The sequence below is a fragment of the Abrus precatorius genome, unplaced genomic scaffold (assembly GCF_003935025.1).
Source record: "Abrus precatorius isolate BTA unplaced genomic scaffold, Abrus_2018 Scaffold3, whole genome shotgun sequence".
Taxonomy (NCBI): domain Eukaryota; kingdom Viridiplantae; phylum Streptophyta; class Magnoliopsida; order Fabales; family Fabaceae; genus Abrus; species Abrus precatorius.
This window is the reverse complement of record NW_020874373.1, coordinates 32,445,453-32,459,359: the sequence shown is the minus strand read 5'-3', so window position 1 is coordinate 32,459,359 and position 13,907 is coordinate 32,445,453. Positions and strand designations below refer to the sequence as shown.

General features: G+C 31.9%; 2 protein-coding genes and 1 pseudogene across 6 annotated transcripts; 1 reads left to right on the top strand and 2 right to left on the bottom strand.

Moving 5' to 3' along the window:
• The window catches only part of LOC113862500, a 9,690-nt pseudogene extending 9,228 nt beyond the window's left edge, over positions 1 to 462 (bottom strand).
• A 2,473-nt stretch (positions 463 to 2,935) lies between these two features.
• LOC113861205 (probably inactive leucine-rich repeat receptor-like protein kinase At5g48380) lies at positions 2,936 to 6,111 on the top strand. Of its 2 annotated transcripts, none has more exons than XM_027493873.1 (3): positions 2,936 to 3,040; positions 3,495 to 4,463; positions 4,884 to 6,090. In XM_027493873.1, exons 2-3 carry the CDS (start codon positions 3,627 to 3,629, stop codon positions 5,889 to 5,891), a joined length of 1,845 nt encoding a protein of 614 aa, XP_027349674.1. In that variant the 5' UTR covers positions 2,936 to 3,040; positions 3,495 to 3,626; the 3' UTR covers positions 5,892 to 6,090. The 2 variants fall into 2 exon arrangements, with proteins under 2 accessions (XP_027349674.1, XP_027349673.1); XM_027493872.1 differs by having other exon boundaries at positions 3,010 to 3,212; positions 4,884 to 6,111.
• LOC113861207 (cytochrome c) lies at positions 3,012 to 12,068 on the bottom strand. 4 transcript variants are annotated; one of them, XR_003504148.1, is made up of 4 exons: positions 11,834 to 12,056; positions 10,484 to 10,617; positions 9,898 to 10,108; positions 3,012 to 3,023 (listed from the first exon to the last, which is right to left on the bottom strand). XR_003504148.1 is itself a non-coding variant. In XM_027493874.1 (3 exons), exons 1-3 carry the CDS (start codon positions 11,943 to 11,945, stop codon positions 10,013 to 10,015), a joined length of 342 nt encoding a protein of 113 aa, XP_027349675.1. In that variant the 5' UTR covers positions 11,946 to 12,056; the 3' UTR covers positions 9,201 to 10,012. The 4 variants fall into 4 exon arrangements, 2 of the variants coding, with proteins under 2 accessions (XP_027349675.1, XP_027349676.1); XR_003504149.1 differs by lacking the exon at positions 3,012 to 3,023 and adding an exon at positions 9,276 to 9,700 and having other exon boundaries at positions 9,932 to 10,108; positions 11,834 to 12,068; XM_027493874.1 differs by lacking the exon at positions 3,012 to 3,023 and having other exon boundaries at positions 9,201 to 10,108.
• Between the last annotated feature and the right edge of the window lie 1,839 nt (positions 12,069 to 13,907).

Genomic DNA, 13,907 nt, shown 5'->3' with positions numbered 1-13,907 from the left:
ATGCCTGTCTGAGATGGTCTCGTCCGGGAAAAGAAAGGTTTAAGAGCTGGTAATAGAATAGGGCGGCTTGCCACTGAGCCGTGAGAGTGTCCAGACAGAGTGACACCTGGGACGTAGTTCATCCTTCTGTACAAGAGGTGACACCTGGGACGTAGTTCATCCTTCTGTACAAGAGGCTTCTCCAAGTCTCCAGAAGGGGATGGATTCGACCAACCAAGGAGATGGAGGATGTACTGATACGTACATCCCAGAAGCGTTTAGCCAGATTACCAATTCGGTGTGCTAAGCATGGTGCCATGAACAAGAATTGGGATAAGGCTAATAGATGACCGGATAGCTAGGCCGGTAGATCACTTCGGGGATCCCCCTAAACCGCTTCCTCATATTAGGGCCGTCTTGTGCTACTTGGGATCTGGTCAAGGAGTGGTAACAGATTGCCAGTCGACGAACGGAGGGCGCCATACATGGAACACAAACGAAATCGGCAGCCAAGGGCCCTACGAGAGGAGGTAAGGTTCTTAATCCGAGCTAGGATGTAATGTAATAAATAGAGCGGAATCAAGAGCGTTGCGCTCAGGGCGGACAGCGTCGGGATTAAGGAAGGTCTTATCCAAAGGTAGGACGAAGAAACCCAGGGATACTGCGAGTAAGTAGGAAAGAGAGCATACGAAGTAGTGACCGATTATAATAATGAATTTTTAAAGAAAACAAGAAAAGAAAAAGTTCCACATCTCTACCAGAAAGCGACTGGCCTTGAGGCGCAAGGTTCTCTCGTACGTATCCAATCCTCTCGGTCATGAGAGCAGCTATCGTAGTCGTAACTCTGACCTGAAGGGCGGCTAGCAGCTATCGAAGCTATGAGTCCCGGGATCGTTAAGTTCTCTATCGAGGTGAAAGGACCCGACTACTAATAAAAGAATAAGTAGCGAGGGCACAAAAGGACTCAACTACCAAGTGGCGAGGTAGTCAGCTACTTCCCTTGACCACCTTCCTTGTGACATACACAAGATCGTTTTCAGCTTCAGATTCAGAGAGCAGCACCTGCCATCTTGCTATTCTCTTTTTCCCGACGAGATTGAGGGCATTCTCCTTTAGGGAGAAGAGACAATCAGCAACTAGGTCACAAACAAAAAGAACAATCTCAATCGTAGAACAGCGCTCAGCTGGGTGGAAGCATTCAATGAGCTATGTTTCGGGTCGTGTGGTAGATCCTCAATGGGTTGGGGAACTTGCTCTACGCTCTAGGTTATCAGCAAACTTTTTGGATCAGATCCTGTCTGAAAGGAAGGATGCCAATGGGCCATCCCTGGTGCATCCGAACTCGCTTGTCGGCGAATCCCTAGCCTATCCCGGTGAGCAGAAGAAGGGAGGCAAAAACTAGAAATTAGTCGATTTGTCGAAACCACTGATTTAAGAAGGGCCCTGATCGAAGACCCGGTTATACTAATTTATAATTAAAATTGAACTAAATTATAAGTATTGCTCATTAAAAGTAATTTTATTTGAGTCGAGTAAAATTACAATGGACGGTAAATCAATAAAAAATTTGTGTATAATTATATAATCAATATAAAATCTTTTTATCTCTTATTATATATACTGTTACACACATTATATTAATTTTTTTAAAATTATGTAAAGTGTATTTGTAAAATTAATAGATAAGTTAACTAAAAGCTTAAAAGATAATTGGAAGTTCAAAGAAAGAAGTTGAAAACTGAAAAATTAGTTGATTAGATTTAAAATGTTTAGTAAAATTAGTTGTTGAGCTAATTAATAAGTGCAAAATGATATACTTAGTAGACTAAATTTAGTAATTATTTGTTTTTAAAAATTATAATTTTTATATTTTAACTTATTTAAAATTATTTATCATCTTCAAATTAAAATAATAGATTTTTAATTACACTCTCATTTATAAATATTTTATCATAAAAAAATTAATGACTTTTAAATCTTTCTTAATATCTTAAAAATTTATTATTTTTAAAATAATTAATATTCTAATTTTTTATTAGGTGTTTTATCTCTCTAAAAGTTGCACAATTTGAACTTAATCTCTATAAAATATTTTGTTAGGACATAATTCATTTTTTTTTCATAAACTATTGTTTTAAAAGTTTAGTAAAACTAAACATAAAAATTAAATAATAAATATGTTTTATTTTAATAAGATAATTTATAAAAAAATAAATTAGACATTTAATTTTATTTTTTTCCACTCATTAAATGTTATCATCCATTTAAATGGTTAAAGTAACAAGGATTTTATTAACCAACATTATAAGGATATATTTGTTAAAAATCAATAAATAAATAATATTTTTTTATTACAAATTATGTTGAGGTGTGTCGAAATTATGATAAGAAAGTATTAATAATAACTTTCAATAAGCCTTGTTATTATAATTTCTTGACATTGATTAATATTTGTTAAAATAAAATTTAATTTTTAAAAAAAGACTTAAATATAAATTTAGTTTTCTATTTGAGCGTTCTTTTTCTATTACTATTTTTTTTAATCTTTCTAAAATTATTATTTTAGTTTTGATCTCTATATTTTTATTGAATTTTAATTTCAATCTCAATTGCTGGCGTGACCTAATAAAAAAGCAGTGTTACACAAACAATACTAACATTGTTGGCAACGCTATATTTATGCATATCAAGCCTTGATATACACGGTATCAAACTTACACTCAATAAATTGCATTAAGAAGAGGCATTGAAATTAAAATTTTATAAAAAAATAGAATTAACTGATAAAAAAAGTATAGAAAAACAATTCTTACAAAGAGACTATTTTCATGTTTAAGTTAAAAATAGAAAATGAGAAAGAAAAGAGTATTTGTGCTTTGATTTTCTTTGGCCCAATACAGGCCCCTCATTTTCCGCAAAAGCAAGTGAAGTGGTCAAAGAAACCTGTTAAGTCTTCGCTTTCCTCAATAGTCTTAGTCGTCTCTGAGGTTCCAAAATGAAAATAAATAAATAAAAAACAAAGCTTGCCTTGCCGTGTTCTCTTCCTTCTTCTTAATTTCATGTAACACAACACACTCTTTTCCCATTCCCATTATTGCTATTTCTGATTCTCTCACTCTACTCAACGTTTGATCTATTCTTCCGTTTCTACACTTCACTATGCCTTCCCCCTTTCTTTTGGGCATAGTCATGTTCCCATGTTATTTCCTGGGTTGACTTTTCCAATGTTAAAGGTCGATTTTTTAGTGCTTTTCTGCAAAATTCATGTGTTTTTTTTAATCTGGGTTCCTTCTGTTTTTGCTTGTATTGATTTACCTCAAGGAAATTTTTACTGGGTTTCTCAGGTTCTTTTTCATATTTGTTTAGTAGTATTCGGTGTAGGCTGTGAATTTTGGTCTGAGAGGCAAAAAAGTTTCCTTTTTTTTTTCTTTGTTTTTGATTTATTGGTTGGTTGATGTGAAGTGAACTGTGAAGTGCTGAATTGGGTTGATGTTGTTTGTTTTATTGTGTTTCAGGGTGTGTTCTTATGAGGATTGTAGTGCTATGGAATCTATGCATTTTGTGCTGCAGCTTCATTAGATACCAATCTTGGTGAATTATTTGAACAACTTGCTGTTTGTTGGTTTTTGTTTTGGGAGTCGGTGAATATGGTTGTGAGTAGCCAAATTTTCAGTGCTTGTGTTATTGTTAGTTTCTTTCTGCTGATTATTTGTGGCATGACTTATGGCACTGATAGTGATCTATTCTGCTTGAAAAGTGTGAAACGTTCACTTGAAGACCCCTATAATTATTTGCAATATTGGAATTTCAACAACAAAACAGAAGGGTTTATATGCAAGTTTACTGGGGTTGAATGTTGGCACCCTGATGAGAACAGAGTTTTGAATCTCAAACTGTCCAACATGGGGCTTAAGGGTCAGTTTCCCCGTGGCATTCAAAATTGCTCAAGCTTGACAGGATTAGATTTTTCTCTTAACAGACTCTCTCAAACCATTCCGGCGGATATATCTACCCTTCTTAAATTTGTGACATCTCTTGATCTATCTTCAAATGATTTTACTGGGGACATACCTCTGTCCCTTGCAAACTGTACTTACCTTAATGCTCTTAAACTTGACCAAAACCAACTCACTGGTCAAATTCCTGCACAATTGAGTCAGTTACCGCGGCTTAAGTCATTTATTGTCTCCAATAATCTATTGACAGGGCAAGTTCCAACCTTTAGAAATGGTATAGTTAGTGCAGATAGTTATGCAAATAATTCAGGCCTATGTGGTGGTCCCTTGGAGCCTTGCCAGCCCAAGTCTTCCAAGAGTAACACTGCAGTTATAGCTGGTGCAGCTGTTGGTGGTGTGACTTTTGCAGCATTAGGATTGGCTGTTGGATTGTTCTTTTATGTGCGCCACGTTTCTTATAGGAAAAAGGAAGAGGACCCTGAAGAAAACAAGTGGGCAAGAAGTCTAAAGGGAACTAAAGGAATAAAGGCAAGCTATATTGATGCATGGTTTATTACATATGTCATTGTATTATACTTGTGAGCTGATATTCATTTTCCATCTTAGATTGATCTGTGTTTTAGGATATTATTTAATTATGGAAAACATCTTCAATAGGAAAATTTTTCTTGGGTAACATTTTTATTGAAAGTTATCTATTGTGATAATATTTTCAATTTCAACATTTTTTAACATTTCTTCTTGACATCATTTACTATATTAACTCTGAAAAATCTTTTACCTGTGCCAAATGGTAGAAAACAATATATTTTCTGTAGCAGACATTAGGAAGACAGACAATAATTTCTGTCAGTTTAATTTCTTTTAAAGTTACAGTCTACCGAGCCTTGGTTTGTGTGATTTGAACTCTTTATGTACTATGCCTAACTTTGCTGAATTGTACATCAGGTTTCTATGTTTGAGAAGACAATTTCAAAAATGAACTTGAGTGATCTCATGAAGGGTACTAATAACTTCAGCAAAAGCAATATTATTGGGACAGGAAGATCAGGAACCGTTTACAACGCTGTTCTTGAGGATGGTACATCACTCATGGTTAAGAGATTGCAGGAATCTCAACACTCAGAGAAAGAATTTCTGGCTGAGATGGGTACACTAGGGACTGTCAGACATCGAAACTTGGTTCCTCTTTTAGGGTTTTGCATGGCCAAAAGGGAGAAACTTTTGGTCTATAAAAATATGCCAAATGGTAACCTCTATGATCAACTACATCCTGCTTCTGATGGGTGCAACATGGATTGGTCTCTAAGGCTCAAAATTGCAATTGGAGCAGCCAAAGGATTAGCATGGCTTCATCATAACTGCAATCCTCGCATTATCCACCGAAACATAAGCTCTAAGTGTATATTGTTGGACGTAGATTTTGAGCCCAAAATTTCTGATTTTGGCCTTGCTAGATTGATGAACCCGATTGATACACATTTGAGTACTTTTGTAAATGGGGAGTTTGGTGATTTAGGTTATGTTGCTCCTGAATATACAAAAACTTTGCTGGCTACTCCAAAGGGAGATATTTACAGCTTTGGAACAGTGCTTCTTGAGTTGGTAACAGGTGAAAAAGCTACTCATGTGGCTAAAGCTCCAGAAACTTTTAAAGGAAATTTGGTAGAATGGGTTACACAGCTATCTAGCAACTCAAAACTCCATGACGCCATTGATGAATCACTAATTGGGAAGGGTGTAGATCAGGAGCTTTTCCAATTTCTGAAGGTTGCATGCAACTGTGTTACAGCAGTTCCAAAGGAGAGGCCTACCATGTTTGAAGTATACCAATTTCTAAGAGCCATTGGGAGTAGATATAATTTCACAACTGAGGATGAGATAATGCTACCTACAGACACTGGTGATATTGATAACTTAGAAGAACTTATTGTAGCTCGAGAGGAACATGATTGAAAAGGTATGTGAGAATTGAGATATAATTAGGGTATGTGATCAGTTTCAATATGTAAGTATCTCTTGCTTTGTGGTCATAAAAATAAATGTTAGTGTTATATACTTACATATAGGTTTTATGGTCTAGACTAGATCCATTTGTGTGCTATCAATATTGAAACGTCAATTTAATATCATCAAATCAAGGATGCCCATTATATACAGGTGACTTTGTTTAATGCTTATTTTGTTCTAAATTCTAATTTTTTTGGTTCTCCCCCGTGCTTCTTGATATAATAGTGAAAGAAATATGCATTTCACATTATGGATTTTCTTTCTCCTAAACTAGTTGATGAATTCAATGAATTGAGTTGCTAGTGTCATTATTGGGAAAAATTACAAGAAAACCATAGGAGGGTCATCATGCTAAATTTCATTTTACATTATTTTATCTATGAGCAGCATAGTAGACCAAGTATGCATTTAATATCATTTCGATTGTTTCCACAATCCCATGTGCATTAGTGGATGTTCATGTAGAACGTGGGCCAATATAAATTCGTGGTCACATTAGCATGGATACATAAACACTAAAATGCTTGGAATGAAAACAATTAAATGGGAATATGGACTAAGTTATTATTTTGACGTAAAATCAAAAAGAAAAAAAGATTGTGCAACACACTTATACCTGGTTGATTTAGTAACATGTTTTGGAGGGAAAAAATGAAGACAGGAAATGTTACATGACTAGGATTGGATAAATAGGTTAGTAAGTTCTTATGATACAAAAACTTATCAAAATAAGTTAAAAATAACCTATGCTAGTATATTTTACTACAATGCTTATTAATATAAATAAAAGGAGTTAGTTTGAATTATAAGTAATTAGTACTAGACATTCACAAAAATCATAAATTACTTCAAAGTTCTGTAAATATTTAGAGATTATCCACTGCAAAGAGAGAGTAGTGGAGACCATACAAAATAACTTATATTTGTAGTGGCATTCAAAGTAATTATCAAAACGGATAAAATGTCGACCTAGAATATGTAAATATTGCAATTAAAAAAAAGGGAAGGGGGTTCATTTCTATTTGGAACCGAATCAAGTTTATGCTCATGTTCTACTAATCAAAATGTTTGGCTGAGTTGGACCATGTCTCTCATAAATTAAAAGAAAAATTGTTAACTTGAGTGCTAATCCAATCTGTAATAGTAAAATTTTATTAAAAAAAAACATACTTATTGTATATTTATAACTTTAATATAACAAATATGTAAATTTTTCATAAATAATTTGTATTTATAGAGTTAATAAAACCCTAAATTAAAATCCTTAATAAGAAAAATTCACAAGTTACTGGTTAATTTTTGTTACATTCAGAAGACAAATCTCGATCATATCTTGTGCATTCCCCACCATTGCTAAAAGGTATCCCAAAAGTCTTCAAAACAACAGTAAATTTATATTTGTGTTTGTCGAATGCCTCTTCAACTTCAATTGGTAAAGGTTCAAACAATGTTAATAGTTATTCAACGCCGCCCATCTCTCTTTATTTATCTTTTACTTTTATATCATGTTATTTATTACATTTATCACCCCCTTTTTTTTCTATTCTTATATTTCTTTCAAATGTTTTGATAGCATAAGAAAAATTTAGATAATTCTATACAGTGTTATATGCAATTTTATTTTTTTAGATATTTAAATAACAAAAGTAGAGGATAAACTTACAAATGTATTATTGTGTGAAAGAGTATCCTAGCTTCAAAGTTCCCATAGGTAGATATTTATAAGAAAATTCTAATTTTGGGAAATTATTCAAACTTTTTGGTGTGTGGGATTAAAGAATAATTAGACCTATTTGAACCTAACTAATGTGGCTTTGGACATATGGTAGTCATGTCCCTAACATAACAACATTGCTTTTGAAAAGAAGGCTAACCACAATGTTTTTCTTTGGAATAAGAATAACCAGATATTGTAAGTTGTTAGGAGGATGCAAAAATTAATTAATTTAAAATGTTAAAATAATATAATATACAAAAAGAGGGAAAATAAAACATTGGACAAATAATTGTACCATACAACGAAATGACATTCTTATTCATGAGATATAAAAGTCGACAATAGAAATTAATTGTGTGTATTTTATTGTTTTGGATCCGACAGAAACGACATTATAGAGCATTGTTTGTCTAGATAAAATGAACATAGATAAGACTTTTTCTTTATAAATAAGACTATCTTTATTTTTAATTTAATTTAAAGTACGTTATGAACATAATTATATAATTTAAGAAGCATCTACTTATATAATTTATATACAAACTCATTTTAAAACGTTATTTATAGCGTATAACTAAAAACTAACATGTAGTTTTTAATTCCAACCCATTTTTTTCTCATTCAACCCAAACCCAAGCATAAACTCAAATGCTTCAACACAAGGTTAAAATTGTGTACAGTTTTGATCCATAGATGCATTTTCAGAATGTGGCAACGATTTGATTTGAAAATCGTGTGTAAACTATTATTCGAATTTACCTTTTTTATTAAACTTAATGAAATTTACTATTAACTTTAAAGTATAACATGAAATATGACTGACGATCATAAGATAAAATCGAGTGTTTACTCTCATCTTCAGCCTATTTATGTTCCATTATTACAAGTTTAACCGAGTTCTTGATGTTATCTTTTGTGTGAATTACTTAGACAGAAATATTACCGATATAAACAAAATATTTTTTAACCAAGTGTTTTTCGCACAACCTTAAGGACTTTTTTGAATAGCGAAAATAACAAATTCCTGGGACAGTTCCAGAAATTTTTAATGTTCAATTAACAGCTTGTTTGGATGACAAAAGAAACATGAAAAAAAATCTGATGAAAAAGATAAATTATTTAGGTTAATAAAAATGAGGGGGGGAAAAATATAAGAATTTTCCCGTTTTGTTTGAATGAGTGAAATAAAGTAAAAATATTTGACTCTTAGGTAGAGACAGAAAAAGGAGAGAAATAGATTATCGAAACAGAAGTGTTAATTAGTACAAAAGTGTGTAGCTTAATTTATTGGCAAATAAAATCCACTCAAGAGCATTAGGTAACTTCAAATTCGTGAATTTTCATTTGTTTTATTTAGCATTACTCTATCAAAATAAGTATAGCAGTGAATTTCACCAAAAAAATCAAGAAAAACTTTCTTACGCTTAAAAATTCTTCCACCCTCTAAATTATGTCAAGCGAGTAAAATGAAAAAAATTCCCATACCATCTCAAATCTCTTGATTTCTTTCCACACATTTTCACCGAAATAGACTTGGTGTAAAAGGTTATTGATATATACAACTTGTAAGGGATGTGAACTAACGAAGAGCATTGGCAATCAAAAGTTACATCCACCGATGAAGAAAATGCCATTAGTACAACTAGAAAATGTTCTTACACATACCATAAGGCTCCCTTAAAACATGGGAATGAACTATAAGTGATACATCATAATGATCATTAGACTAACTAATAATTATACTTTTGAAGACTTATTTGATAGTTTACTCATCATAGTTATAGACTCTCATTGCAACTGCCTCCATCACATGACAATGGAAAGATAAGTCACCAATTAGATTACGTCCAAGTGCAGATCTACTCCTAATTCAGACTTGCCGTAATAAAATGCAAGATCGGTTAACTCGAATTTCTTTAGGTCTGTTTGATCCTAAATTGAATCTCAATATACCAGCAACGCTTTAAATTTAGCCAACCCTCTCCCTTTCCCATACCATGACTTTCTTTGTAAGAATCTTGCATATTATTGCATTCAGCTAAGAAAACAAAAATAAAAAATATCAAGACTCAATCCACTTACCCCGCAATGAGAGACTAAATTGTGATTCCAAATAACTAAATATTGATAAGAATGTTTCAACTTTCAACAGGTAAATTAATTGAGCCATAGTCCGGCCAATTTATGGCAACCTCTTAAGAAGCAATGCAAAATGAACAAAATAGCATTGCAAACCAATCAAGTCTACTTTATTTGATACGGTACTTACTGCACCACAGAATTGAATGTCTGAAACTTAAATCTCCAGAATTTCAAAAGCACAATGCATACTGTAAGTATGGATATTTAATCATTGTGTAGTGGATTCTTTCAGAAATGCAATAAGATCTGCACGTTCCTGAGGCTTCTTAAGACCAGGAAATACCATCTTCGTCCCTGGAATATACTGCACAAAATTATAAAGAAAACACAAATCAGTAACATTGTGGTGGAAACAGATTTTCAATGTCAAACTGCAACATCACCATAAAATTTTAACAGCACAATACCTGATTATATTAGAAATAAGCTAAATCTCAAATTGAAAATTAAATAAAGTAACATGAAATGATTACCAATGCCAAGCAGGTTAGCGAAGTAGATTTCAAACTTGGACAATGAAAGGTTATAAATTAATAATCATCAATACCAAAACACTTTTTTACATCTCTAATGGAAAATTAACAGCACAATACCACAATTACAATGCAAAATACTGAATCTCAAAATGAAAATTATATAAAGTATCTTGAAATGAAAATTATACATGTTGGTGTCATACCTTTTTGGGGTTGAGCAAGTAATCATATAAAGTCTTTTCCTCCCAAATCACAGCCATGTTTTTGTTAGCAGTAGAATAGGAATATCCAGGAGTAGTGCCAGATTGCCTTCCAAACAAACCATTCAGATTGGGTCCTAGGTTTGTCAACAAAAAGTGCAAACATTTTTGTCTTTAGAATATTACATAACAACCGTATTCACAGAGGGGAGATAGGAAACAGAAAACTAAAGATATAACTGCCAAGAGTGTGATCAGAAAAGAAGCAGCATAATTAGAAGTAAACTAATCATATGGAGACAAAGAAGAAATCTACAAATTGGTAACCAAATCCATCAAAAGGCATAAATGTTTTGGCCTTGTTCATTTTACAGACTTTGCACAAAAACAAGTAAAAAAATCAAACAATTTTTCCAACTTTTGCAACATTATATAGGATAAGAAATTATGTTGTCTGGTTTTATTGAAAATATAGCATTTAATAGTATCAATGCGTTAAATTACATTGAATTCTGTAAACTTTAATAAAAATTTACTATATAACATATATAACTTTGTATCTGGTACAATATTACACAAACTAAAAAAATTTATATTCAAAAAAAGATTCTTTTAATGTCACGAAAGTTACTTGAATATAGATTAAAAAAAGCATAATTAACAAAAAAAATATTAAAAATAAAAAAAAATACAACTTAAAATAAAAAAAGAAACCAAACAGCAGAAATCTTCCTTACAGAGCCAATGATACAAATTACAGTTGAAGAGTTGAATCACAAACCCTGTACATTCTGCACACAAATTACAATGTACTATAAAACTCTGTAACAGAGAAAGTAGTCAGTACATAAACCCCTTCTGACACCCCGTGAGTATATAGTTGGTCAGATAGCTTACAATTATACACGTTTAGTTAGTTGGTTGGCGAGTTAATTTACACACCCATGTTTCTACACCCGAGTTTTAGATTTTATCTAGTCACAAATCCGTGCCTGGGCCGGGCGACACACACACAGACCCATCTGTACATTCCCAATCAATCTCTAATAGACTCAACTCTCTGATTTCTCTCTAGTTCAATACGGTATCAGTTGGCCTATGAGGTTAAGAAACCAATTTTAAGTTTTCAACAACAATTTAACATCAAAAGAAGCTTCAGATTTGACAAGGAGCTTCCAACCTCAACGAAAAATTAGAACAACATATCACTGTCCTAGTTGGTAAAATAAACGACAATTCCAATTAGTGTATCAAATAGAGAAACGCACAAATGGACTAAAACCCTAAACCTAAGAGTCTTAAGAATAAAGAAAAATGAAATAGGAATGATAGATCTGAGAAGAGTGAAGATACCTTGCTTGTGGCCGGCACCTTTCTCGACGGTGTGGCACTGAGCGCACTTCGTTTTGAAGATTTTCTCGCCGTTTTTAGCGTTTCCGGGAGGTGCTTCATCGAACGACGCCATTGTTGCCGAAGCTTCGAGAAACCAAATGCAATCAGAATATGCCGCTGATACCGCTTTCCGACGAAACTTGTAAAACCCCAATTTTGTTAACAGCTTATAACCTCGCCACTTGCAACCTACGCCCTTCTCGAATGTTTTATTTCGTTTTAAGTTTAAATATATTTTTAGTTTCTATAATTTATTTTTATCTTAGACAATTCTTTTTACAATCTTATAAGGTTAAGTTTTGTTTTTTATATTTTAATTTTAATTTTAGTCTGTATAATTTATTTTATTTAAGATTAATTTTTCTAATATAGTGAGCAACAATTTTTTATTATTATTCGTAAAGATTAAAAAAAAAACAAATGAAAGAAATTTTAGTTACATAAGTAAAAAACCTTAAATGCATTTGAGATAGCTAAGATAATCATCTTTAATATTAAAAATTATTAAAAACACTAAATTTTACTATTCAATCTGCTGTAATGCACATTGTTTGTTGAAAGAGGTTTAACACAATGAGTCAGTTTCACATAAAAATTTAATATATTTAAGTTTTTCAAATTATAGTTAAATTACTAATAAAGAAAAATTTTAAATAGAATAAATTTAAAAGATCAACTATAATTAAATAATAGGTTATAGCTACTCTTTTGTTTGTTTTTTTTGTATATTCTCTCTCCACTCAATCTTAATAATTCTTTTATTTTTTTTTTCTTTTCTATCACTAATTCCTTTAACACAGGTAAAAATGACAATAAATAAAGTTATGATATTAGTTATTATACTAGCATGTATAATAATATCGATCTTTATATTCATATTTACTAGATTTCTAAATTGTTGTGCTTATAGTTAATTTTTTTATAAACTAATAAAACATTAATACTATTATAAAATAAAAAATGATTTAAAGCACATAAAAATTATAATAAGCGTAAAAATGAACTTATGTATGTGTTTATTAGTATCACTCTATATTGGTTTAGCTAAAAAATAAAACTCTGGATTTAATTATATATTCAATTTTTACACACTGATAGTATTAGCACAATAGTGTGGATAAATAAATAAGAAAATATTAGGACGATACTATCCATGCTAATATAATATTATATATATTTGCTAAACTTAATACCTAAATAATAATATGTTAAAAAAATATTTATTGTTTTTACTATGAAAATATTTTATGGGCATCTAAGTGGGTAAAGGCCCGTTATCTTTCCTATCCCACCAAACAAATCTCTTTCTCTTCTTTGGTTCTTCCTTCACAAGTGGGAAGTATATATGAGGAAAACACAAATCTCTTTGTTCCTTCACAGTAAGTTTTTCACATCAGCGATTGCATCAACACTGTCAACAACTATATCAAGACCTATACTTCATTGTCTTCTACTCTAATGACAAACAATGCAACAACGTTTGTCATATGGAGATTCACCTACAAAAATTTTAAAAAAGTATATATTCTATTTCGTTTTCTTTTTCTATTCTTCACTTGTCAAAGTCAATTTTTTAGTTGGCAATGGAAGATTCTAACTTTTGGTTGCATGGACCATTTGAGGAAATCAGGGTGATGGATCATTCATTTTTCTAATTTGACTTCTTGGGTCACATTTTGGTGTATGCTCAGTTTCTTTTCAAGCCAAACAGTTCTTATGTATTCTTGCCACCTTATTTCTCTAGTAATAAAAATGTTGTGACATAAATATACATAAAATTGACTCTTGCATCTTGCCATTGAATATATTCTAACCATCCTATGGCTGATTAACTAACTAGTAGTCTTTTCCCTATTTGAATCCATGTTGAACTTAAGCATCAACTTCCCCTTACTTTCTCTGAATGTTTCTTTTTCTTTTTTCATTTAAATTGGAGGAAGGGGCTGATTGTTTAATAATGTGAACTGTTCAGAGAGGAGTTTACCAATGAAGAACTGGTGGTACTGGGTTTTTGAAGGACCATAATTTCTGCTGG